Here is a 24,944-nt window from a genome sequence, read left to right as displayed (position 1 = left end):
TCAAAAAATGCAAAATTGAATTAATCCCAAATGAAAACACTATATTTGCTCAGAAAATGAAAACACTATAATGATGCATAAAATCCAAATTTGGAATTAAATATATAATTAATTCCTTTTAATGAGACTTTAACGGAGACACGACTTTGGCTGTTGGTGACAAGATTATAATCATACCCCCATAATAATTATAGTTTGAAAAGATTATAATTTAGCATGATTAATTTTGAGAAAAGTTTAGGCAAAAGTAATTCACACCACAATTGAAAATCCCAATTCGAACCAACTGAAAGCAATTCATAATAATGTAATTAATCACACTTCAAAATTATGACGGCAAGCAGTCCTTCATAATACAATAATTTGTTTATATATACGTAAGTTGCCAAATAGTTTCACCTATCGGTTCATCAAAAACAAACAAATTGGGAATGCCTTTTAGAACATGTTAATTAACAATAGTAAATCCAAATTTTAAAGCATGAAATCCAATACAATATTCATCCTGAAACCTCACATCTGCAAGGGTTAATTCGATAATTTGACAAAACCCTAACAGAGAACAACCCAAAATATAAGCAAACTAACCAAAAACTTTAAAAAATTTAAAGGCTAGATTTTGCAACACAATAATTGGAAGCGTAAATTCTCAACTTAATCAATTTTGAGATGAAGAAATTAAATACGAAAATAAAGGTTGATTGCCCATAATCAACGACACCTTTATCTAATTCACAATTTAGTTGGAATCAAAAGCTTAATTTTAACTCAACCAAATTAGGTAGACTAAATTGCGAGATTTCACACCTTTTCGGAGAGAATTCTTACTGAAAAACACCGAATATATAAAAAAAAAAACTGTTGTTGAGGAGTTTTGTGAGAGAGAACTAAAAACCTCACACGCAAGGGAGATGACCCCATACTGTTTTAATGCCATATCTCACCCTTTAATTAACCCGAACCCTAAGCTTGTTGTGTGGCTCTGATACGACATGTAAGATATTTCTGAAATCATAAGAACAACAACAAGACATTAGAATCACAAATGCAATAATAAAATCGACATGAAAAGGAAATAAACTTATCTGTAGAAGAGGAGGACATGATGCTAGGGTTCCAAGAAGGGTCTTCTCCACTCAAGCAGTCGTAAGTTCCTTTGCTAGTGAATAGGGTTTAGCATGAAACAAGGATAATTATTGTGAGTGCAGGGACCTCCTAATATACTGATCATTATCCATGTAATCCACCTATCAACTGATTACATGGGATATTCCATATCAATTAGGGTATCATAATAGTCCTAAATGGTAACAAATCCTTTGTTAACTAATTAAGGTTTTCATGATTAATTGCACTAAATAAGGACTTCTAAACATAACCAAATAAGGCTCCATAATTTTCTCAACTATTAACTCGGATTGACCAAGTTACTTGTATGTCAATAAATGGCGAGTACATGTCCTTTGACACTCACAATTTACATTTGATCGTCTCTAATCTTTTAAAACATGTCAATTTACCTTTGGTAGTCAAATTCCTTGTACTTTCTAATAGTTGTTGTTAAAAAGTCCCACATCAGTGGGGTGAAGAAAACCAAATGGGTTTAAATATGATTATCCTACTCTAACTAATACTGAGGCATTTTGTGATAAAACCCCACACCTGACGGATTGGGCAGGTGGTAAAGTTGGGGACAATATCGTTGTCGTTAAAGTGAGGTGGGCCCGGTGATCCAAAAATCCAACATGGTATCAGAGCCCACCGTTTCGGGCCCATACAAGCCAATGAGCTTATGTGCACCCATAAGGAAATAAGTATGAACTCTTAATATAGAGACGACCGCTGAGTTTCATTGAAAACAAGTGGGCCCAATGTGAGTCGACCTCTGAGTTTCAATTACCGATGTGGATCTCCATGTGTAAACCACTAAATAGGGTTACACATGAGGGGAAGTGTTAAAAAGTCCCACATCGGTGGGGTGAAGAAAACCAAATGGGTTTAAATATGATTAACCCTACTTTAACTAATACTGAGGTCTTTTTGTGGTAAAATCCCACACTTGACGGATTGGACATGTGATAAAATTGGAGATAGTATCGATGTCGTTAAAGTGAGACAGGCCTGACGATCCAAAAATCCAACAGTTGTCACCACTTGAATGAACAAGGATAACAATCATAACATCAATTTGACGGAAATATTCACATACTACTTAAAAGCATAGGGAAAATATAGCTCCTCAGCAAATAATTAGGATAAAGTTACTGCTCTGAATGAATGTATTCGAGACTGTGAAAAGTTAGCAAGACTGGATAAACTAGTGAATCTGTATATACATAAAACGAAAATCTGGGATGAAGAGTAATTAATTAAGCTAATGAGTTTACAAAAGCAACAGATCCTTGGATAACATATTCTGCAGCTCCTGCTATATATGCTGAAATGTTGACAGTAAACAAAATGAAAGAGGAAAGTAGACTTCAAAATTTTAGGAAATTTCGAGGAAACAAAATTGGAGTAAGTATGGTTTTCTAGATGGGCTTATTTTTAGCTATGCTTATTGGAACTCAATTTTCATTCCACTTTATCTCCTGTTGATGCACAAAATCAATGAGGACTTCGGTACAACATAAAGTGTTAAGTTTGTGACCTTCGCTATATTGCTCCGGTCACTAGTGTGGATAAGTAAGTAAATGGATAGGGACAGGAAAGCAAACTCAAGATGTACGTGGTTCACCCAGATTGGCTACGTCCACGGAGTAAAGGAGTTCTCATTAATTGCGAAGGGTTTACACAAGTACATAGGTTCAAGCTCTCATTTAGTGAGTACTAGTGAATGATTTAATACAAATGATATTAGGAAATATTGTGAGAGAATGATCTCTATTTATAGGAGAGAGTTTCTAGACTTGTTCTGACATTGACACGTGTTGTATTGTGATTGGCTTGACACGTGTCATGCTATTATTGGCTTCTGATGTCGACACATGTCGCTCTGTGATTGGCCTCTCGGTTGGAGAGAAACTCTTCTGGGTCCTTGACGGTATAACGTTGACCGGTGCTTGGTAGTTTCGGGATTGGTCAAGTATGGTACAAACATCTCCTAAAACTCAAAAGTCGTTACTTTACTCTCTGAAACTCAACATTCACTCCAATTTGGCTTGTTTCAAGGAGTGAATTGTCTGAGTTTTGAATTTTAGGAAGCAAAAATTTGCTTCCTAAAAATCCAGTTCCAGGAAGTAAAGTAGCGAATTTTGAGTTTCCGGGGGCAAAGTGAGATTAAAATCGAGTTTCAGAGAGTAAACTAGCGACTTTTGAGTTTCAAGGGCAAAATCCCTTTACAGAAAGAGTTTCAGTCGTTCATTTTGTTTCTTCATGATTTATAAATATAACCACTTGAGGCCCCATCAAGCAGTGCTCAAATCCCTTTCGAGTGGTTAAAATTGTACAAGGATGAAAGTTTTGGCTAAAAGCCTTTTGCATCTACACAATCTGGCTACTTTTGCTCCAAAATTTGCCAAAGAAAAAGAGAGTTAGGTATTACAATGTCCCAATCTTAAACCGAGTAGAACTAAATCAATTTGGCACAGGTCATATAAAGTATATGTGGTTTCTTTTCGATTCCTAAACCCGAAATAATTATTCCATCTGTTTCTTTGACTTCCTTTGATACTCCGTGTGACCTTAAGTTATTGGCAACTTCTCAGTTTTAGTACATGTGTTTCCCTTAGCGAAGACGCTTGGGTTCATAGATGACTGCCTTTCTGGCTAGCCTATACCACCAAAGTTTTACCTAATGTACCCTAATGAAAGCTAACCAATTTTCAAGTTGATTATAAATACATACGAATATTAATGGGTAAAATACAAAAAACTACCTCAACTATTGTCATACATCCGTCAGTTTTTCTGTTAATTTCTCTGTTAAATGCTGACGTGGCCCGACACGTATCCCACTCACTAATCCAATTGGATTAAAATATATATATATATATATTTTTTTTTTTTAATAATAAAAATAAATAAAAAATAAAAAATGTATATTAAATCTTTTCACTCTCTCCTCTCTCTCCCCCCTTTCTCACCACTCTCTCTTCTCTGCAACCCACAACCCCTTCCCACCCGTCCTCCACCACCCTCTCTCTCCTCTCTCTCTCTCTCTCTCCCCCTTTCTCGCCACTCCCTCACTCCGCCAACCCAGTTCGTCCCCCCCCCCCAAACCCAACGCACACTCATCTCTCCTCCCCCATCTTCATCTTCTTCCCCTTTTCCCTCTACCTGCAACCCAGAAACAAAAAAAAAATATTCGAACCCAATTTCGGCCCAAGAAGAAGAACCCTCTATGTCTCCTCCCCATCTTCATCTTCGTCCCCTTTTCCCTCTACCTGCAACCCAGAAACAAAACAAAAAAACAAAAAACAAAAAGAAAAAAAAATTTCATACCCAGTTTCGGCCCAAGATGAAGAAGAAGAAGAAGAAGAAGGAGAGAGAAAAAGAACGAAAAAAAAAAGTGACAAATCCAGTTTCGGCCTAGGAGAAGAAGAAGAAGAAGAAGTAGAAGAAGAAGAAGAAGAAGAAGAAGAAGAAGAAGGAGAAAGAAGAACAAAAAAAATTGAAAACCAAAAAAAAAAGTGACAAATCCAGTTTCGGCCCAGAAGAAGATGAAGATGAAGAAGAAGGAGGAGAGAGAAGAACAAAAAAAATTGAAAACCAAAAAAAAAAAAAAGTGACAAATCCAATTTCGGCCCAGGAGAAGAAGAAGAAGATGAAGAAAGAGGAGAGAGAAGAACAAAAAAAATTGAAATTGGTGCAGGAGAAGGAAAGGGGATGCCGCACCCTTAAGAATTTTGTTTTTGTTTTTTTTATTCTTAATTTTTTTAATATTTAATTATTAAAAATATATTTAATTATTTTTTAATCCAGCTGGATTAGTGAGTGGGACACGTGTCGGGCCACGTTAGCATTTAATAGAGAAATTAACAGAAAAACTGACGGAAGTATGACATTGTCACAAATTCATAAGATGCGGTATGATATTGTCAATTTTAAAAGATGAGGTATGAAAGCGTCTTGACACCAATAGTTGAGCTAGTTTTTTGTACTTTACCCAATATTAATATTATTGCTTTTTTTTTTTACCAAATAGAGAAAGATTAGGTGAGATTAGTCATTTAGCAATTGTCGCGTGTAAGGCACCTACTCTCTCATGAAGGGGTGAGGACCATTACTCCCAGAAATCCCCTGCCATTCCCTTCTCCACCAATTTCATTGATAATAAATGAAAGTAAACAAAAAAGTTACATACGGGGGACTAGGTCAAGACCCGCAAAGACACAAACGATCAACGAAAACAGTAATAAAGACAAAACGAAATATCACGAACATGTGCAGAGGCTACAAAATCTAAAATCGTGGACCACCAATAATAAGAATAACTATCTGCCCCAAAATAAGCTAAAGCATCTGCAATATGATTTCCTTCTTTATAAATATGTGCACACATAAATTGCGCGCATTTAGCGAAGTTGCTAGAGACAATTATTCCAATCACCATAAAAAACCATAGGACCGCATTAGGAATCTTAAAAAGATAGTGAATAATCAACATGGACTCTGATCAAATTATGCTCAATTTTCTTATAACGTGGTCTGACTTTACGTTGCGCACACTAATATAATCTTTGAACTTAAAAGTTCTGATATAATCAGTCGTAAAAACTTGTGTAAGATAAGATTATAACAGTGCAGATCGACTCATGCGTGGATACACGATGGATTGTACCATTATGTATAAACTTGCATAGTCCCTCCCCTCCCTCGAAGAACTTATAACCCGGAGAATGGACACCTATAGGTCTCTTCCGTGACAACTTGAACAGTATGACACTGCACTGAGAGCAACATTGCCCTGATCAAGACTCAAAAGGGTATTCCACCAGTACACGATTGTGCTCGGGCAAACAAAAGTATTTCATTATTTTTGGGGTTTCTTTTTGTGATAATTATAAGATTATTGAAAAGTTAAACTTATTATTGAGGTGCTTTTGTTTGATTCAATCCGACATTATGACAGATCGAATGTCGTAATTCTTGAGGATTATAACAGACAGTTGCAAAGGATTCAAATCAAGCAGGTAATAATGGTTTTGTCAAATGATAGATTTTGTTAGATTAGATGTTAGATTAGTCACCGACAAAATTAGAATTCATGTTGTCATACAAAAGCTCCAACTTATTTTCACCATACAACCTAGTAGTAGAAGAACGAGTATATGATAGAAAACACAAACTCATACTTACGCTCCAGCTTTAAATTCTTCGTCGACATATGCTTGTGGATCTGGTGGACCATTTGATTTGATTCTCCATAAGATCTATCAATGGCATCCAAGTGTTAGACAGCGGTGTCATTTTTTCCTTTCCCAACTCTATCAAAAAAACGTGAATGTCACTTTCCATTGTTTTAGTAGAATGCAGCAAAACCACAAAAACATGTTTACGTATTCGAAAGTGGTCACCTTCCTTAGCTGCTCTTGACCACCAGAACTGTGGAGGCCGTGACAAAGCTAGTATTCACCATCTCTCCCACTTCTATTTATAACCCCCAATCATTCATGGAATCTACTGCAATCCTAAGCAAGAAAAAACTCTCTCTCTCTCTCTCTCTAAAAGATGGTAACTACTTACTCATACAACTCCAATATCATACTAAAAACTTGAAATTTCAATTTGTTTTTTCTCTTTCTTTTTACATTTCGTTAACTTCCAACAGGTTTTGATCTCAAGGAAAGGTGAGAAAGATGGAGATGTGGTGGATTTCCGAGGGAATCCGGTGGACAAGTCGAAGACTGGAGGATGGCTTGCTGCAGGGCTTATTTTGGGTGCTTTCTCGAATCAGATTCTCTCTTTCTGATATTCACGTTTGAGTTATGGACAGATCACATCTACCTTTGTTATGCATTATCTTAAGGTACTTTTTTGCTTCATGATGACTATGTTGCAGGAATTGAACTGGCTGAGAGGATATGTGTGATGGGCATATCTATGAATTTGGTTACATACCTGGTTGGAGATTTGCACTTATCTTCTGCAAAATCTGCAAACATAGTGACCAATTTCATGGGCACTTTGAACCTCCTTGGCCTCCTTGGTGGGTTCCTAGCAGATGCTAAGCTTGGCAGGTACCTCACAGTTGCACTCTCTGCAACCATAACTGCTGTGGTAAGTTTTGAGCCATGTAAAATTTGCAATATTAACCTTTTTATTAACATATTAAAGACTTATAGCCTACTTTTCGTCCGACACTCCTTAAAAGTCATTCTGTCAAGGAATATTCATCTTGAAGCTCACAACGATTTTTAAGATTTATCAATGGGAATCAATCAAAATCGCTCAAGCAGTTCTTGAGCTCTCCCAAGACCCCTCCAGCAGTGCTCGAACCCCCTTCGATGCACTCAAGCCTTCGAATGCTTGGATTCGAGTGATTTTCAAGAGTTATAAAAACTGAATCCTTCTTGTTCTTGCAGGGGATAATTTTCTTGACATTGGCTACGTCCATTCATAGCATGAGACCACCTCAATGTGATGACTACAGACAGCAACACCATCAATGCATTGAGGCCAACGGCAGCCAATTAGCCCTGCTCTATGCTGCTTTGTACACTACAGCGCTGGGTGGTGGTGGGATAAAATCCAACGTCTCAGGTTTCGGGTCCGATCAATTCGATGCCGCAGACCCCAAGGAAGAGAAGGCCATGATCTTCTTCTTCAACAGGTTCTACTTTGGCATCAGCATTGGGTCTCTGTTTGCCGTTATTGTGCTGGTGTATGTGCAAGTCAATGTTAGCAGAGGGTTGGGGTACGGAATATCAGCCGGGGCAATGATCATTGCGGTCGTCGTATTTCTCGCGGGGACGACGTTTTACCGGTTCAGCAAGCCTCGAGGAAGCCCTTTAACTGTCATATGGAGAGTGATATTTTTGGCTTGGAAGAAGAGGGCTCATCCTCATCCTTCCCATCCAAGCCTTTTAAATGGATGCCAAGAAGCTAAGATCCCCCACACAGAGAGGCTCAAGTAAGTTTACATATAAAACCAGTACTCCATGTTTATCATCGGGAAGTAATTTCTGCAAATCATTTTTCTCTCCTGCACACCCTACTTAGTTTTGGCCTTTGAATTGAAGAAATAGAAAAAAGTACATAATTAAACATGCGTGCGCAAAATGAGAAAATGAGCGTCAGAATCCTAAACTATCCGAATTACATCAAATTTCTTCACTGGCACTGACTAGGTTTTGTTTATCTACTACGCATGTGAATGGTTAGATGTCTAGACAAAGCTGCAATCCTAGATGAATATGCAGCTCATGAAGGAAACAGAAGCAACTCATGGATAGTATCCACAGTGACCCAAGTTGAAGAGGTGAAACTGGTTTTCAAGCTCATGCCGATCTGGTCGACATGTATCCTCTTTTGGACGGTCTACTCTCAAATGACTACGTTCACCATCGAACAAGCCACCTTCATGAACCGAAAAGTAGGCTCCTTTGAAATCCCTGCGGGTTCTTTCTCAGCATTTCTCTTCATCACCATCCTCATCTTTACTTCCTTAAACGAGAAATTCTTTGTTCCCCTTGCTCGGAAACTCACCAACAACGCCCAAGGAATAACAAGCCTTCAGAGGATTGGGGTTGGACTCATTTTATCAACGTCGGCTATGGTAGCTGCCGCAATAGTAGAGAAAGAAAGAAGAAACATTACAGTTCACCAAAATACCAAGCTAAGTGCTTTCTGGCTTATCCCACAATACTTCCTCGTGGGTGCAGGGGAAGCTTTTGTCTATGTCGGACAGCTTGAGTTTTTCATCAGAGAGGCACCGGACAGGATGAAGTCCATGAGCACGGGGCTGTTCTTAAGCACCATCTCAATGGGATTCTACGTTAGCAGTCTTTTGGTGACAGTAGTGGACAAAGTGACTAAGAAGAGCTGGCTGAGGAGTAACCTGAACAAAGGAAGGGTGGATAACTTCTACTGGGTCCTCGCAGTGCTAGGAGCTATAAACTTCTTGGTTTTTCTTGCCTTTGCAATGAAACACCAATACAAAGGCCATCAGCACAATAGCCATGATGCTAGTGGCGAAAAGGAGTTCAAGAGCTCGAACATCAAAACAGTTGAAGAAATGCCAGAGATAATCAGAATTGAGGCAAAGGAAGGGCCTTAGAACCTAGTAAGTATGCTTCCAAAAGGATCTTGTGTAATATTGTATGCTTATCAATCATTTATTAGATATTTAAATCCTTTTTTTGTCCGCAGTCTCTCGGACTAAATGTAAATACAGTGTGCTCTATAATGCAATGTAATGACAGATTTTTATTCATCCGAAAAACAAAATTAACAGCATAACAACATATCCATGACACACGTCAAGAAATCAGGAATTTGCCAAATCAAACCATCCAACATATTGCATATGCAAAATAGAAGCCGTCTAGTTGCAAGATTACTTTTATCAACGTTAATGAACTAGTTCAGAAACACTGCAAATTTTGAGACAAAAAGTTACACTACAGGAATACTACTAGTCTCCTCAATCATATCTAAGAAGCTGAGAGCTGACCTCTAAACAATTACATAGGCTATTAAGAAGGTCCACTTGCAGAACCAGGTTGGTGATTTACGACCAATGGGGGACGTAGAGCTCGGTGACTTTCCAAGTTTTGTTTGCGGGCATTATACATCTCTTCTGTCTCAATCACGACCAATCTCTTAACCTGTGTGAAAAATAACATACTAACATTATCAACCACGGAGAGGACAGATGCCTTATGAATGCATCCACTGTGAACTTATCAAACCTGTTGGAGCATTCCCCTAACTGTAGGAGTATTCCATCGCATGACAGTTCGATTGCACTTTCCGAGACGTAATGCCTCTAAAGTACGCCTGTGAAGTCTCCTGGTTCCGGGGATTCCCCTCACCAAAGTTATATACAGATTAGGGCTCCATGCAATTGGGACACTGGCTTTATAAGCCTTGAAAGCATTCATTTTCTTCTCCAACCTACACATCCCAAAGTGGTGCCTAAGACATAACTTCAATGTATGTGAAAACTACTAATACATGGCTGCATCAGAAAGAAGACAAACTCCAGAAAGAAGATAAACATAGCAACTCGGGAATACAGAAAGTCTAGGAAAAAGCACCGCGAACATTTAGTGCCTCTGTTAAACATAGCTTACTATTTATATCTAGAAGATTTCAGGGTTTAGCTTGCTTAAAGGATCTCAATCACTACTAAATCAGAATTGCAATGATGAACATCAAAACATTAAAAACGGGCTAGTGCCAATCATTTTCCTTGTTTACATTACAATCATTTTAACTCGTAACCAATAAATCATCGTAAAAAAATCAGAAAAATTACGTCATCCAAGCTCAGTGGCCTTGAACACTAATATCTCTACATTTCACCACGAACTACACGGTTCAACAAGAACCGCCACAGGCACATCATGTAGTGATCAAACCTAATGTGTTTCCCCCAAAGTTATTAAATTTATCACAAACCTCCATTCAATTACTCCTAAAACTCAACAAATACAACAAAATTAAGATGTTGTATTATCTCTAAAGCCGGAATTAGACTAAGCCCGGTGGTAATTAAGCTCAATCTTTCTCAAGAACAAAACTTTTTATCTTCATTGCACCCAAAAATCAGATTTTTCACAGTTAGATTTAAAACTTACCCGGCAATTCATGAACTACAAAAAGTAAACAATGAGAACTCAGAAAAAGAAAAAGCAGCAGATTTACAAACTGAATAAAAGGAAGAAAGGAAGAGATTATACAGGGGAGAGAGAGAGAGATGACCTCAAGTATGTCTGTCAACGGAGTTGCAACCAGTGACGACGACGTCGGCGGCGGCGAGGGCTGACTGCCTTGTTAAGGAGTCTGAGTGGTGAAGTTGATTTTCGCTCCTTTTGCCATGTAGGCCTAGCTGGTACTTTGGGCCTTTCGGTTTGGGTCTATCTTCTACCTACCAAGCCCAACATACTTCTAACCCAATGCCAGCACATTTTTTTGGTCCCCGTTGGATCAATCTCGATTGTAATTGAAGCTTTAATCTAACGGTCCATGTTCAATTTGTATGTAAGATGTGCGTTACAGAAATACTGTGCGATACTGACCTTTTTCCTTCTTGGTTTTCTTCATCCCAACATGATTCGTGGCTTGTTCGGAATTTCATTATGGCTCGTTTAGTAAAAATGAAAGCTAATTTTTATAAGGCACTTCAAGTGCTTCTAGTAAGAATCATATAATACATGCAGCAGAAGCATTTTAAGTATTTTTAGAACTTAAAAATATTTTTTAAAAAACACTTTCAGTCATTTAACAAGTTCTTCTTAATAAAGCATTTCTTGTTTGAAAAATACTTTTTAATGATTGAAAGAGCATTAGAAAAAATATTTTTAAATTCAACAAGGACTTAAAAGATCAAACTCGCATCCGAAAATATATGAGCATGACTGTTTTCCGCCAGTGCATCATTTATAACAGAAAAAATCAGAAGTACACTTTAATGGTATTTCTTTTCGTTTGTAAACGAGCTTCACAAATGCGAGTCTTCCAACGAAAAATAAAAAAGAAAAATGTTACCTTTCCCTCCTCCGAAACCACCCAACTGCACAGATTGACCCTTAAACCCTAGAATTACCCTCAATCAGTAAGCTTCAGTATCTTTCAACAATCAACACCACATCAAACATGTCATTGTCAAACCTCCTTCCGGAGCTACTCTTCGAGATCCTCACGCGTCTCCCTCCCAAGGATTTGCTCCGATCCCTCTGTGTTTCCAAATCTTGGAACGCCACCATCCGCAGCCGCCGCTTCATCAAAGCCCATCTCCAACGGTCTGCCGCAACCAACTCTGATCGCGCCCTTTTAGTTGGGTCGTATCCTTCCGATTTCTTTTCAGTGTCTTTTGACGACTCGGAGGCGTTCGGGGAATGCGTCGAGATTGCTCCGCCGTTGAAATGCCCTGAACCGGCGGTTGAAGTTGACCCCTTCGATCCGCGGTTGCCGGATTTCATATCTGTAAGGTGGATAAAATGCCCTGCCGCGTACACCGAGATCGTTGGCCGCTCCGTTCACGGCCTGGTTTGCATTCGCAAAGGAGGCAAAGGGGAGGACGGAGATATTGCTTTTTGGAACCCTTCAATTCAAAAGTTCAAGATGATTCCCCCCACAACCTTTGAGGCTGATTTGAATATCATGACCAAACTCGGTTCTCCCTGCTATGCTTTCGGGTACGATTCCATTAACGATGACTATAAACTTGTTGGATTTGTGGAGTTTCGAAATAAAGAACCATATTTTTTGACTTATTCGGTTCAAATTTATAGCCTAAAATCTAACTCATGGAAAAGGATCCAAAACATCAACATCCCTTGGTGGAGTTATTATGTATTTGATTTACATAATATCGTTTATGTGAACGGTGCTCTGTGTTGGCTGATGGATGATGGTTCAGATATATACACAATTGTAACCCTTGATCTTGCCACTGAGGAATGTGGCGCGTTTCCTGCCCCGGTTGATAAGCCATATTTGTTTTTGGAGGTCTTGGGAGACTGTTTATATATTTGTGTTCGTCATGGACGAACCAGACATGATGGTTGGATTATGAAGGAATTTGGAGTTGCGGAATCTTGGACCTTGATTTATTCTATTAATGAAGAGGACAGTGGTTCCCTTTGTCGTAAGACCTTTCATTACAAACCTTTGGTGTTCTCAAAGAATAGTGGAATGGTTCTTTTTGTAGATGACTATTATATGCTTTTTTGGATTGACATAGAGGAAGACACTGTCAAAGAAGTTGACATTCATGGTTTTCCCCCTGGTGTAGTTATGGTGGAAAATTATAGTATTTCGCATCCTGTCACGGTAACTATTTGTGTAGGGAGCCTGTGTCTTCTGGATGGTGACGATGTTCTTGCTGCGAGGCATCAACAAGGCCCCTCTTACCTCGAAGAAGCGGAAAGTTCCAAGCAGAGTGAAGAGTCTCTTGATCTGGCAGTGGAAGCAGCTGAAGATGATCAAAATTAGGGTGGAAAGTAGTCAGTTGGCGCGAAAAGGGTTGATCACACGGTAATGATTTGCAACTTCTTTTAGACTAGGGCCAGGGTTATTGATCTACGTGATCAACCTTTTGCTCTTTATGTTGTACGGTACCGCATTATTGTTAGTTTGTTAGTTCTCCGCCTGGTTTTCAACTCGTATCATTCTAATTCACCTTTGTTTTGGGTAGTCCAAGTCGTTGTTGTATATTTTTCTAGTCTTGTGGTGTATGAACAATTGACTATTTGCTGCATTTTTCCTGCATCTTGTATAATATCCCATCCCATGTTCGTTTCATTTCGTCTTTGTTCTTGATGGGGGATCGTGTAATTGTTGTGAGGCGGCTGCGACAAATACTGTGAACAGGTTGTCCTTGGATCCTCTGCTTAGGTATCAATGATGATTCAGAACCGAGACTGAACCATCTTGTACAGTTCTTTCTGCAATTATCTCTACACTGTAAAACTCTTTTGCGTCTTTCCAGCACGAGTGGGCTCTTTTTGTTTTTTTTTTTTGGATGAAAGGTAAACTTTCATTACCAGAAACTTGCATACAAAACAAAAGCCCACAACTGAGCCATCATAACAACAACCCAACGCAAGGGTTGAGCCCGAAAAAGAAAGACATAAAAAAACTGAAAACCCTAGCAGTTTAGATCTCTTGCCGCCGTCAAAGCAAGCTCCGGCGACCAAACGAGCAACCCAACAAACACTAGAGGTGAAGACCAACCAAGCCCCGACAACAAAAAACAGAAGCAAACGTCGACGTCCTCCATCGAACTCCACACACAACTAATCTGCTGCCACCAATGGTATAAAACTGGGGAAGAAGTTAGTGGAACCTCTGGCAACAGTGCCGAGATCGACACACAGGTGGAAGGTGGTGGTGCGAACACCCGAGTTGAGGTTCTACGCACCTTACGATAAAGCTGCTGAATACGGTGGAACAAAGTGGGAGCAAACCGGATCCAAAATGAAATGCGATCACCAGTGGCGGATCTAGGATTTTAAACTGGGGGGTCCCAATAATAAAGGTCAAAAAATTTATAGACAACAACAACATTGAAAATTTAAATATAATACATTTCATTCAAAAATCATATGCAAAACAATATTACAAATTATAAAATCATAATTTAAGCGTCCATTACGAGGTTTCATAAGTTACTAGGGAGTACCTAAGTTATTGATTATCTAATATGGACCACTAAATTTAAAACACCGGTCAAATAAAACTCTCCCCAAACTCCCACTATCTTTCTAACCAAACACACCATTTTTCTCTTTTACTAGTTTCCAAACATCCACTTTCTCTTTCACTAAGAACACAACTGCCATACCTCCACCAACCACCTCCCTCCCTATTCTCCCAAAGCCATGGCAGCTCCACCCCCAAATTTCACCAACCCATGATAGATCATATCCATCTTACTAACCTTATGTAGGAAATTTCACCCATAAGAAAAATTACTAAGGTGGTTGAAATAATTTGGGGAATTTTGGGCTTATGTACTGCCTCGCCAGACGACAGAGAAAGGTTGGAGGAGAAGTGGGTGGCATCGATGGATGAGACCATGGCAGAAGCAAGGAGGAGAGAGGCTAGAAGAATCCCTATTTTCTTTCTTCTCCGTGCACAGTCATCTTCTCCGAGAAGAAGATAGCCACTGCAACCTACAACCTACAACCTGCACAGACCTCTTGCTCGAGTACGAGGTGTCCCTGAAAAAATTTTAGTAGTGATCACAAGTGGGAGGGAAATAAGATGAAAAGAGTGGATGCATGGAGCACGAGTGGGCTCTTAAGAATCGTTACGTTAATCCAGCACATTTGGAAAATAATTAATCATCATTATTTTAATTAGATGTCTTGTAATGCGTTTAAACTGATATTAATTCATTCTTAATGAGTCACGGTGAGCCATAACTTAATATTGAAATAATATAAGTATATTATCTTTTGGTTTGTGTGAGTTGACTCGAGACCTCCTCTAGTCAAACAAAGATTGAGACGGCGTAGATACAAATACGCAATGTGTGTTTTAAGAAGTGAAGTTTTTTGAGTTTCAAAGAATAAAATGAAGTGAAGTAATGTTATTTGAGTTTTGCAGGATAACATGAGATTCGATGTTGGTTTTAAAGGGCATTTCAATAATTAAGACCTAAAGTAACTTTATGCCCATGTGGCATGGACCTCAAAATTCAACCAAATCCAGCTCAAAACTCAAAAGCGCGCAAAAGAAGGAACAAGTCATCGGCTAATCATGCCATCAATGAGGAACAACACTTTGTGGACGCTCCCTGCTCGAAGAGCATCGACAACAATCACAATCCAAAACCCAACTTTAAGTCGGCGATTCTTCTGCGCAACACCGTCTTCCTCCTCCTCCTCCTCCTCTCCTCCCCAAAACAACCGGCTCTTCGTTGGAGGTTTCTCTCCCCACTCCTCCCCATACATACAATACACCTCCAAACTTATGTAGTTTTCGTGTTTTGATCGTTTCTATGGTGATCTGGCTTTTGGGTTTTGCAGGACTGTCATGGTCGGTGGACGAGAAGTCATTGAAAGACGCCTTCTCTTCATTCGGGGAGGTCACCGAAGGTAAAATCTTGGTTTCCCGGTATGAAATTTTGCAAATTATTCATCAGTCGTCTACGTGTTCGATAAAATGACCCAATGATCACTTCCAGTTTATTTCTCAATGATTTGGATGTTATGTGTGGTTTTCCTTAAAAAAAGAATTAATCTTTGTTCATATTCTGCATTGTAGTAAAGATAGTGTATGACAGAGATTCCGGTAGGTCAAGAGGGTTCGGATTTGTTAATTTCTCCAAGGAAGATGAAGCACAGGTTGCAAAAGATGCCATGGATGGAAAGGTGATGAAGAAACTATATTGTCATGGATCGAAGTTTGTTTCTTTTATAAAGATTTTCTGATTAACGTAGTTCTGCTTGCAGGCATTGCTGGGTCGGCCATTGAGGGTTACTTCTGCTGTTGAAAAAGTAAGGGGAGGACCTGCTGTGGTTCCTCGCCTTCCCGACAGTGGGGATGCTGCCACTCGATATACATGAACTCCTTTGGTACAGTGGTAAGTTATGTTCCATGTTAATGGCAAATCGATGATGACCAAAGATGTTTAGTTGCGAAAGCTGTAAATTGTGCTTTGTAATATGGTGACCATTATCCCTTGTCATTTGAAGAGAATGATTACTTTTGATTGGTCAATCACGTTGATCTAATTAGTAATCAAACTTGTAAGCTAATTCATTTCACATGTGGTTGAGAAGCTTTACGTTTTATGTATCTGATGATAGTATCTTGTTAGGAGGAAGGAACTTGGGCATCTTAAAAAATCAACAGCACTTTGAGTCACGCACTTCTCGTTGCAAATTTTGTTCAAGCATGTAGCTTTAGATCACTGTTTCTTCAGATTCTTGTAAATAAATGTTTTAAACTAAAACAATCAGAGATTGGCAGCCACGGAGAAGTCAATTAAAATGTAATTAAGTTATCCTTTGATCTTCCATCTCTTACTGCTCGCAGTTTGCAGCTTTGCTCAACTACACATTCGTTTCTTAAGCCTAACTCTACGGACTACTAGTTTCTTCTTCATTGTTGTAACAATTATGTACGTCTAAACCCCAACAACAACAACAACAACAACAACAAAGCCTTTTCCCACTAAGTGGGGTCAGCTATATGAATCCTAGAACGTCATTGCGCTCGGTTTTGTGTCATGTCCTCCGTTAGATCCAAGTACTCAAGTCTTTTCTTAGGGTCTCTTCCAAAGTTTTCATAGGTCTTCCTCTACCCTTTCGGCCCTGAACCTCTGTCCCGTAGTCACATTTTCGAACCGGAGCGTCAGTAGGCCTTCTTTGCACATGTCCAAACCACCGGAACCGATTTTCTCTCATATTTCCTTCAATTTTGGCTACTCCTACTTTACCTCGGATATCCTCATTCCCAATCTTATCCTTTCTCGTGTGCCCATACATCCCACGAAGCATCCTCATCTCCGCTACACCCATTTTGTGTACGTGTTGATGCTTCACCGCCCAACATTCTGTGCCATACAACATCGCTGGCCTTATTGCCGTCCTATAAAATTTTCCCTTGAGCTTCAGTGGCCTACGACGGTCACACAACACGCCGGATGCACTCTTACACTTCATCTATCCAGCTTGTATTTTATGGTTGAGATCTCCATCTAATTCTCCGTTATCTTGCAAGATAGATCCTAGGTAGCGAAAACGATCACTTTTTGTGATCTTCGCTAGATTGCTACGGTCATTAGTGTGGATAAGTATATAAATGGATAGAGATAGGAAAGCAAACACAAGATGTACGTGGTTCACCCAGATTGGCTACGTCCACGGAATAGAGGAGTTCTCATTAATTGTGAAGGGTTTACACAAGTACATAGGTTCAAGCTCTCCCTTAGTGAGTACACGTGAATGATTTAGTTCAAATGAAATTAGGAAATATTGTGGGAGAATGATATCTCTTAACCACGAACCTTCTAAGTACCGGAGTGTGGTATCGTCTTGACTTGCCTTATCTGTCTCATAGGTAGATGTGGCATCTTCTCTGGAAGTACTCTTCCTCCATCCAGGGGTGGTATCTGTAACTGGTGGAGATGCACAAGGTAATGTATCAATTTCACTTGAAGCTTACTTGTAGTTTCAGGCTTGGTCAAGCGCGATACAAACCATGTAGTAGGAGTCCCCCAAGTCGCCGGGCTAGGGGATCTGCTGAAAGAGGTGACAGACAAGGTAAGCAATCAGAGCTCCGGCTGATTGTTCACATTCTCCCTATCTTGCAGGCAGCATGAAGGATAAATAGAAGAAAAATGAGAAGAGATGATATGGGATACTTTTGCTTTTGAAGAAGTAACTTTCCACAAGCTTATTCTTGAACCGGGCTGGAGGGTTTTCTGGTTTCCTCCAGAGTATAAGGCCGACTGAAGAATTTGAGGGTCAAAACAAGTCCATCAAATCTAGAGTACGTTCGACCCTGCTGATATGGGATACTTTTGCTTTTGACAGAGTAGTGGATGTATCGGCACGTGTGCTGTTACGCTTGTCTCCACATGCTTCCTTGTATCCTTCTCACTTGCCCTATCTGTTCCTCAGGCAGATGCGGTATCTTCCCTGGAAGCATAAGATGTTGAAGATGAGTACTCGAGAGCAATGCCAGGTAAGGGGTTCCAGGCAGTCAGTTCCTGGCTGGAAGCTTGATTCCAAGTGCTGACTGATTGCTCTCTTTCTCCTTGTCTTGCAGGTAAGAACAAGGCCAAAGGAAAAGACAGGGAAAAAGCATGATATGGGATACTCTTGCTTTTAACCCTGATGATATGAGATATTCTTGCTCTAGTATAGCTTGTTTACAGAGGTATTATCGGGGGGAAAGAAAGCTGAATATTTCGAAAGGCTTCGTTGGGAGTGCCCTCTCAGATAAGAGAAAGGGTTGAGCATTTTTGCAGGTCTGCCTGTCCGTTAGGGATGGAGGTGGACATATATAGGAGTCTCCCTAACATCAAGTAATAATGCTATTCCTTTACCCTGCTTGGTCATAGCACGGTAGTGGGAGCTGCCAGCTTCACATGTTTTAACTCTGTCAGAGCACTTTGAAAAAGTGGTCTGTGGTATCTGGAAAGCTGATGTTGCGTGTGAAGATTACAGACAAGCTTTATCCAAGGAGATCCAACTCTTGAAGTTGGGAAAATGGTGCCTCTTCGGTTTTTAAACAAGCAATCCTGTCGGGGATCTGGCTCTCGAGATTCGGAGAACGATGCCTCTTCGATTTTTGAGAAAGCAATCCTGCTGGGGTCTGGCTCTCGAGATTCGGAGAGCGGTGTCTCTTCGATTTTTGAGAAAGTAATCATGTTGGGAGTCTGGCTCTCGAGATTCGGAGGGCGGTGCCTCTTCGATTTTGGAGCAAGCAATCTTGTTGGGAGTGTTTTCTCGAATGTGAGTAAAGGTTGGGCATGTTTGCTAGTCTACCTTGCCACGAAGCACAGAGGTTGACACACATTGATTTTCCAATTATCCAGCAGTGGTACTGTTCCTTTACCCTCTCTTCGATTTTTGAGAAAGTAATCATGTTGGGAGTCTGGCTCTCGAGATTCGGAGGGCGGTGCCTCTTCGATTTTGGAGCAAGCAATCTTGTTGGGAGTGTTTTCTCGAATGTGAGTAAAGGTTGGGCATGTTTGCTAGTCTACCTTGCCATGAAGCACAAAGGTTGACCCACATGGACTTTCCAATTATCTAGCAGTGGTACTGTTCCTTTACCCTCTCTTCGATTTTTGAGAAAGTAATCATGTTGGGAGTCTGGCTATCGAGATTCGGAGGGCGGTGCCTCTTCGATTTTGGAGCAAGCAATCCTGTTGGGAGTGTTTTCTCGAATGTGAGTAAAGGTTGGGCATGTTTGCTAGTCTACCTTGCCACGAAGCACAAAGGTTGACACAGCGGGACTTTCCAATTATCCAGCAGTGGTACTGTTCCTTTACCCTTGTGGGTAATAATATGGTATCTAGACCTTCAAAATTTATGTGTCTAAACTTTGTTAGTGTTGTTTCTTTGCAATTCTTTTACCCTTCTTGGTCAGAGCGATGTAGCGGGAGCTGCAAGCTTCACATGTCTCAACTTTGTCAGAGAACTTTGGCAAAGTTATCTGTGGTACCCATGAGTTACTGTTGCGTGTGGGAAGTGGGTGATTGAACAGTACGATTCATGTGCTTTCTACTTCGCCAGAAATCTTCAAGCTGAGTGTGCGTGTGACAGGTGCTGACAAGGCTGGAAAAGTAGGTGCCTCTTCGATTTCTGAGATCGGCCCTCGTGGTCTCTGAGCAGCCCAGCTTTTGAGAAAGCAAGCCTCTTCGATTTCTGAGATCGGCCTTCGTGGTCTTTGAGCAGCCCAGCTTTTGAGAAAGCAAACGCCTCTTCGATTTCTGAGATCGACCCTCGTGGTCTCTTAGCAGCCCAGCTTTTGAGAAAGCAAACGCCTCTTCGATTTCTGAGCAGGCGCCTCTTCGATTTCTGAAGCTTCGTCGAGTGCAGATTTTTATAGGGGCTGACATTAAGTTCCAAAGCACACTTGAATATCCACCAGTGGAAGCTTCATTCTTGCACTTCTAAGATCTTGATTTGTCCGACCTCTTCTCTCTTCAACACCTTTGAAAATGTCTGGCCCCTCCGACCGTCGTTTTGACTTGAACCTTGTTGAAAAGGCAGCCCCGCCTTCTCCAGACAACATATGGCGCCCATCCTTCGTCTCCCCTACTGGTCCTCTTACCGTTGGGGATTCCGTGATGAAGAATGATATGACCGCCGCGGTAGTAGCCAGGAACCTTCTCACTCCCAAAGATAACAGACTACTTTCCAAACGGTCTGATGAGTTGGCTGTTAAGGATTCTCTGGCTCTCAATGTTCAGTGTGCAGGTTCTGTGTCTAATATGGCCCAACGCCTATTTGCTCGAACCCGCCAAGTTGAATCATTGGCTGCTGAAGTGATGAGTCTCAAACAGGAGATTAGAGGGCTCAAGCATGAGAATAAACAGTTGCACCGGCTCGCACATGACTATGCTACAAACATGAAGAGGAAGCTTGACCAGATGAAGGAATCTGATGGTCAGGTTTTACTTGATCATCAGAGATTTGTGGGTTTGTTCCAAAGACATTTATTGCCTTCGTCTTCTGGGGCTGTACCGCGTAATGAAGCTCCAAATGATCAACCTCTGATGTCTCCTCCTTCTAGGGTTTTGTCCAGTAATGAGGCTCCGAATGATCCTCCTCCGGTGCCTTCTCTTTCTGGGGCTCTACCGACTGCTGAGACTTCTCCTAAGCAACCTTTGTGAATGCTCCCTCTTGTTTGTTTATTTTGACTCAAGTATATGTACATATTTGTAACTTATCGGGGATATCAATAAATAAGCTTTCCTTCATTTCAACGTATTGTGTTAAATACACCAAAGCCTTCTTCGCTAAGTTCTTTGAATTTTCTTTTGTTGAAGCTTGTATGTTGAAGCTTTGTGAGTGGAGCATGTAGGTTGAGGTAGTGTTCCCTTAATTTCCCGAGTGAGGAAAACTTCTCGGTTGGAGACTTGAAAAATCCAAGTCACTGAGTGGGATCGGCTATATGAATCTTAGAACGCCATTGTGTTCTGTCCTGTGTCATGTCCTCCGTTAGATCCAAGTACTCTAAGTCTTTTCTTAGGGTCTCTTCCAAAGTTTTCCTAGGTCTTCCTCTACCCCTTCGGCCCTGAACCTCTGTCCCATAGTTGCATCTTCTAATCGGAGCGTCAGTAGGCCTTCTTTGCACATGTCCAAACCACCGTAACCGATTTTCTCTCATCTTTCCTTCAATTTCGGCTACTCCTACTTTACCCCGGATATCCTCATTCCTAATCTTATCCTTTCTCGTGTGCCCACACATTCAACGAAGCATCCTCATCTCCGCTACACCCATTTTGTGTACGTGTTGATGCTTCACCGCCCAACATTCTGTGCCATATAGCATCGCCGGCCTTATTGCCGTCCTATAAAATTTTCCCTTGAGCTTCAGTGGCATACGGCGGTCACACAACACGCCGGATGCACTCTTCCACTTCATCCATCCAGCTTGTATTCTATGGTTGAGATCTCCATCTAATTCTGCGTTCTTTTGCAAGATAGATCCTAGGTAACGAAAACGGTCGCTCTTTGGTATTTCTTGATCTCCGATCCTCACCCCTAACTCGTTTTGGACTCCATTTGCACTGAACTTGCACTCCATATATTCTGTCTTTGATCGGCTTAGGCGAAGACCTTTAAACTCCAACACTTCTCTCAAAAGGTTAAGCTTTGCATTTACCCCTTCCTGAGTTTCATCTATCAACACTATATCGTCTGCGAAAAGCATACACCAAGGAATATCATCTTGAATATGTCCTGTTAACTCATCCATTACCAACGCAAAAAGGTAAGGACTTAAGGATGAGCCTTGATGTAATCCTACAGTTATGGGAAAGCTTTCGGTTTGTCCTTCATGAGTTCTTACGGCAATCTTTGCTCCTTCATACATATCCTGTATAGCTTGGATATATGCTACTCGTACTCCTTTCTTCTCTAAAATCCTCCAAAGAATGTCTCTTGGGACCCTATCATACGCTTTTTCCAAATCTATAAAGACCATGTGTAAATCATTTTTCCCATCTCTATATCTTTCCATCAACCTTCGTAAGAGATAGATTGCCTTCATGGTTGAGCGCCCTGGCATGAACCCGAATTGGTTGTCCGAAACCCGTGTCTCTTGCCTCAATCTATGCTCAATGACTCTCTCCCAGAGCTTCATTGTATGACTCATTAGCTTAATACCCCTATAGTTCATGCAATTTTGTACATCGCCCTTATTCTTGTAGATAGGCACCAAAGTGCTCATTCGCCACTCATTTGGCATCTTCTTCGTTATCAAAATCCTATTAAAAAGGTCAGTGAGCCATGTTATACCTGTCTCTCCCAAAACTTTCCACACTTCGATTGGTATATCGTCTGGGCCTACTGCTTTTCTATGCTTCATCTTCTTCAAAGCTACAACCACTTCTTCCTTCCGGATTCTACGATAAAAAGAGTAGTTTCTACACTCTTCTGAGTTACTCAACTCCCCTAAAGAAGCACTCCTTTCATGTCCTTCATTGAAAAGATTATGAAAATAACCTTTCCATCTATCTTTAACCGCGTTCTCTGTAACAAGAACCTTTCCATCCTCATCCTTGATGCACCTCACTTGGTTTAGGTCCCTTGTCTTCTTTTCCCTTGCTCTAGCTAGTTTATAGATATCCAACTCTCCTTCTTTGGTATCTAGTCGCTTATACATATCGTCATAAGCTGCTAACTTAGCTTCTCTCACAGCTTTCTTCGCCTCTTGCTTCGTTTTTCTATACCTTTCACCATTTTCATCGGTCCTATCCTTGTATAAGGCTTTACAACATTCCTTCTTAGCCTTCACCTTTGTTTGTACCTCCTCATTCCACCACCAAGATTCCTTTTGGTGTGGGGCAAAGTCCTTGGACTCTCCTAATACCTCTTTTGCTACTTTTCGGATACAACTAGCCATGGAATCCCACATTTGGTTAGCTTCCCCCTCTCTATCCCACACACACTGGGTGATTACTTTCTCTTTGAAAATGACTTGTTTTTCTTCTTTTAGATTCCACCGTCTAGTCCTTGGGCACTTCCAAGTCTTGTTCTTTTTTCTCACTCTTTTGATATGTACATCCATCACCAACAAGCGATGTTGATTAGCCACGCTCTCTCCTGGTATAACTTTGCAATCCTTACAAGTTATACGATCCCCTTTCCTCATTAGAAGAAAATCTATTTGTGTTTTTGACGACCCACTCTTGTAGGTGATCACATGTTCTTCTCTCTTCTTAAAGAATGTGTTGGCTAAGAAGAGATCATATGCCATTGCAAAATCCAAGATAGCTTCCCCATCCTCGTTTCTCTCCCCAAAACCATGGCCACCATGAAAACCTCCATAGTTGCCTGTCTCCCTGCCCACGTGTCCATTTAAATCTCCTCATATAAATAACTTCTCCGTCTGAGCAATTCCTTGCACCAAGTCTCCAAGGTCTTCCCAAAATTTCTCCTTCGAACTCGTATCCAACCCTACTTGAGGTGCGTACGCACTAATCACATTGATAAGTTCTTGTCCTATTACAATCTTGATTGCCATGATTCTATCTCCTACCCTTTTGACATCTACAACATCTTGTGTCAAGGTCTTGTCCACGATGATGCCAACACCGTTTCTCGTTCTATTTGTGCCCGAATACCATAGTTTAAACCCTGAGTTTTCTAGATCCTTTGCCTTACGACCAACCCACTTAGTTTCTTGTAGGCACATAATATTTATCCTTCTCCTCACCATAACTTCTACTACTTCCATAGATTTTCCCGTCAAGGTTCCTATATTCCACGTTCCTAAACGCATTTTGCTCTCTTGAACTCTACCCTTCTGTCCTAGCTTCTTCACCCTTCCCCGTCTAATAGGATCAAAGTACTTCTTTTGTGTGTCCCGTGTAAAGTTGATAGGAGCATATACTCCCAAACAACTTTGAGTGGAGTCGTTCGAAAAGAAGTTTCTATAGCCCCCTTGCTCATTTAACACTGCATCCGGGTGCCGATGGAGATACAGCGACCCTTGCTCACTTATCACTGTGCTCGGGTCACACAGCGCGCCACTTACGGGTGATGCCCTAGCTTTAGCGCGATTTCGTTCTGGATTCATTTTCATAAGGATTCGACGTGATCATGGAGTGCCGGCTGTCGACTACCTGACGCCCTCCCCCTCCTCCTTTATCCGGGCTTGGGACCGACAATGTAAGATAAACTTACACGGCGTAGTTTATGTACGTCTAAACCCCGATGCTTAAAAATCGTAACTTAAATGCTCAACAATGTTAATTTCTTCTTCGTCATTGTTTGTGTATTCTTCGTTATAAAATTGCATCTGAAAGTTTATTAATTTCGGAGTTTCCTGTTTGCAGGTGAATGGCTGATGACATGCAGAATGCAAGTTGAATGAAATTTTTTCTCGGTGCTCGAAGCTTGTCAAAGTTATCTTAATCCAAGCCAAGAATGTAGAGATAGTATCACCGTTCATGTGTTCTTTCTGGGAAGTGTATGAGACCAGAGCCCATTTCATCATACAATATTTTTCTCTTTTTGTAATGAAATATTAAGATTATTTTTGGTAATCAAAGTTTTTTTATCATTTGAGTCTCCATTAGGTCAAATAAACTCAAGATTTATTTGGAAGTGCTTTAAAATGACCAAAAACGTTTTTAGAGA

General features: G+C 40.5%; 4 protein-coding genes across 4 annotated transcripts; 3 read left to right on the top strand and 1 right to left on the bottom strand.

Annotated features, from left to right (window-relative positions):
• The first annotated feature begins 6,523 nt into the window (after positions 1-6,523).
• LOC126612345 (protein NRT1/ PTR FAMILY 6.4-like) lies at positions 6,524-9,390 on the top strand. The gene is made up of 5 exons (XM_050280735.1): positions 6,524-6,675; positions 6,773-6,881; positions 7,004-7,221; positions 7,527-8,074; positions 8,326-9,390. The coding sequence occupies exons 1-5, from the start codon at positions 6,673-6,675 to the stop codon at positions 9,218-9,220; spliced, it is 1,773 nt and encodes a 590-aa protein (XP_050136692.1). The 5' UTR covers positions 6,524-6,672; the 3' UTR covers positions 9,221-9,390.
• Positions 9,391-9,437: 47 nt separating this feature from the next.
• LOC126612346 (uncharacterized) lies at positions 9,438-11,027 on the bottom strand. The gene is made up of 3 exons (XM_050280736.1): positions 10,870-11,027; positions 9,855-10,059; positions 9,438-9,770 (listed from the first exon to the last, which is right to left on the bottom strand). Exons 2-3 carry the CDS (start codon positions 10,044-10,046, stop codon positions 9,639-9,641), a joined length of 324 nt encoding a protein of 107 aa, XP_050136693.1. The 5' UTR covers positions 10,047-10,059; positions 10,870-11,027; the 3' UTR covers positions 9,438-9,638.
• Positions 11,028-11,564: 537 nt separating this feature from the next.
• Positions 11,565-13,413, top strand: LOC126612314 (F-box protein CPR1-like). The gene has a single exon (XM_050280704.1). The coding sequence runs from the start codon at positions 11,764-11,766 to the stop codon at positions 13,102-13,104; it is 1,341 nt and encodes a 446-aa protein (XP_050136661.1). The 5' UTR covers positions 11,565-11,763; the 3' UTR covers positions 13,105-13,413.
• A 1,890-nt stretch (positions 13,414-15,303) lies between these two features.
• Positions 15,304-24,867, top strand: LOC126612328 (glycine-rich RNA-binding protein 4, mitochondrial-like). Its single transcript, XM_050280722.1, has 5 exons — positions 15,304-15,541; positions 15,645-15,713; positions 15,883-15,989; positions 16,071-16,201; positions 24,641-24,867. Exons 1-4 carry the CDS (start codon positions 15,376-15,378, stop codon positions 16,182-16,184), a joined length of 456 nt encoding a protein of 151 aa, XP_050136679.1. The 5' UTR covers positions 15,304-15,375; the 3' UTR covers positions 16,185-16,201; positions 24,641-24,867.
• The last annotated feature ends 77 nt before the right edge of the window (positions 24,868-24,944 follow it).

This window comes from Malus sylvestris, chromosome 17, assembly GCF_916048215.2.
Source record: "Malus sylvestris chromosome 17, drMalSylv7.2, whole genome shotgun sequence".
NCBI lineage: Eukaryota > Viridiplantae > Streptophyta > Magnoliopsida > Rosales > Rosaceae > Malus > Malus sylvestris.
This window is presented reverse-complemented; position numbering and strand designations above follow the sequence as displayed.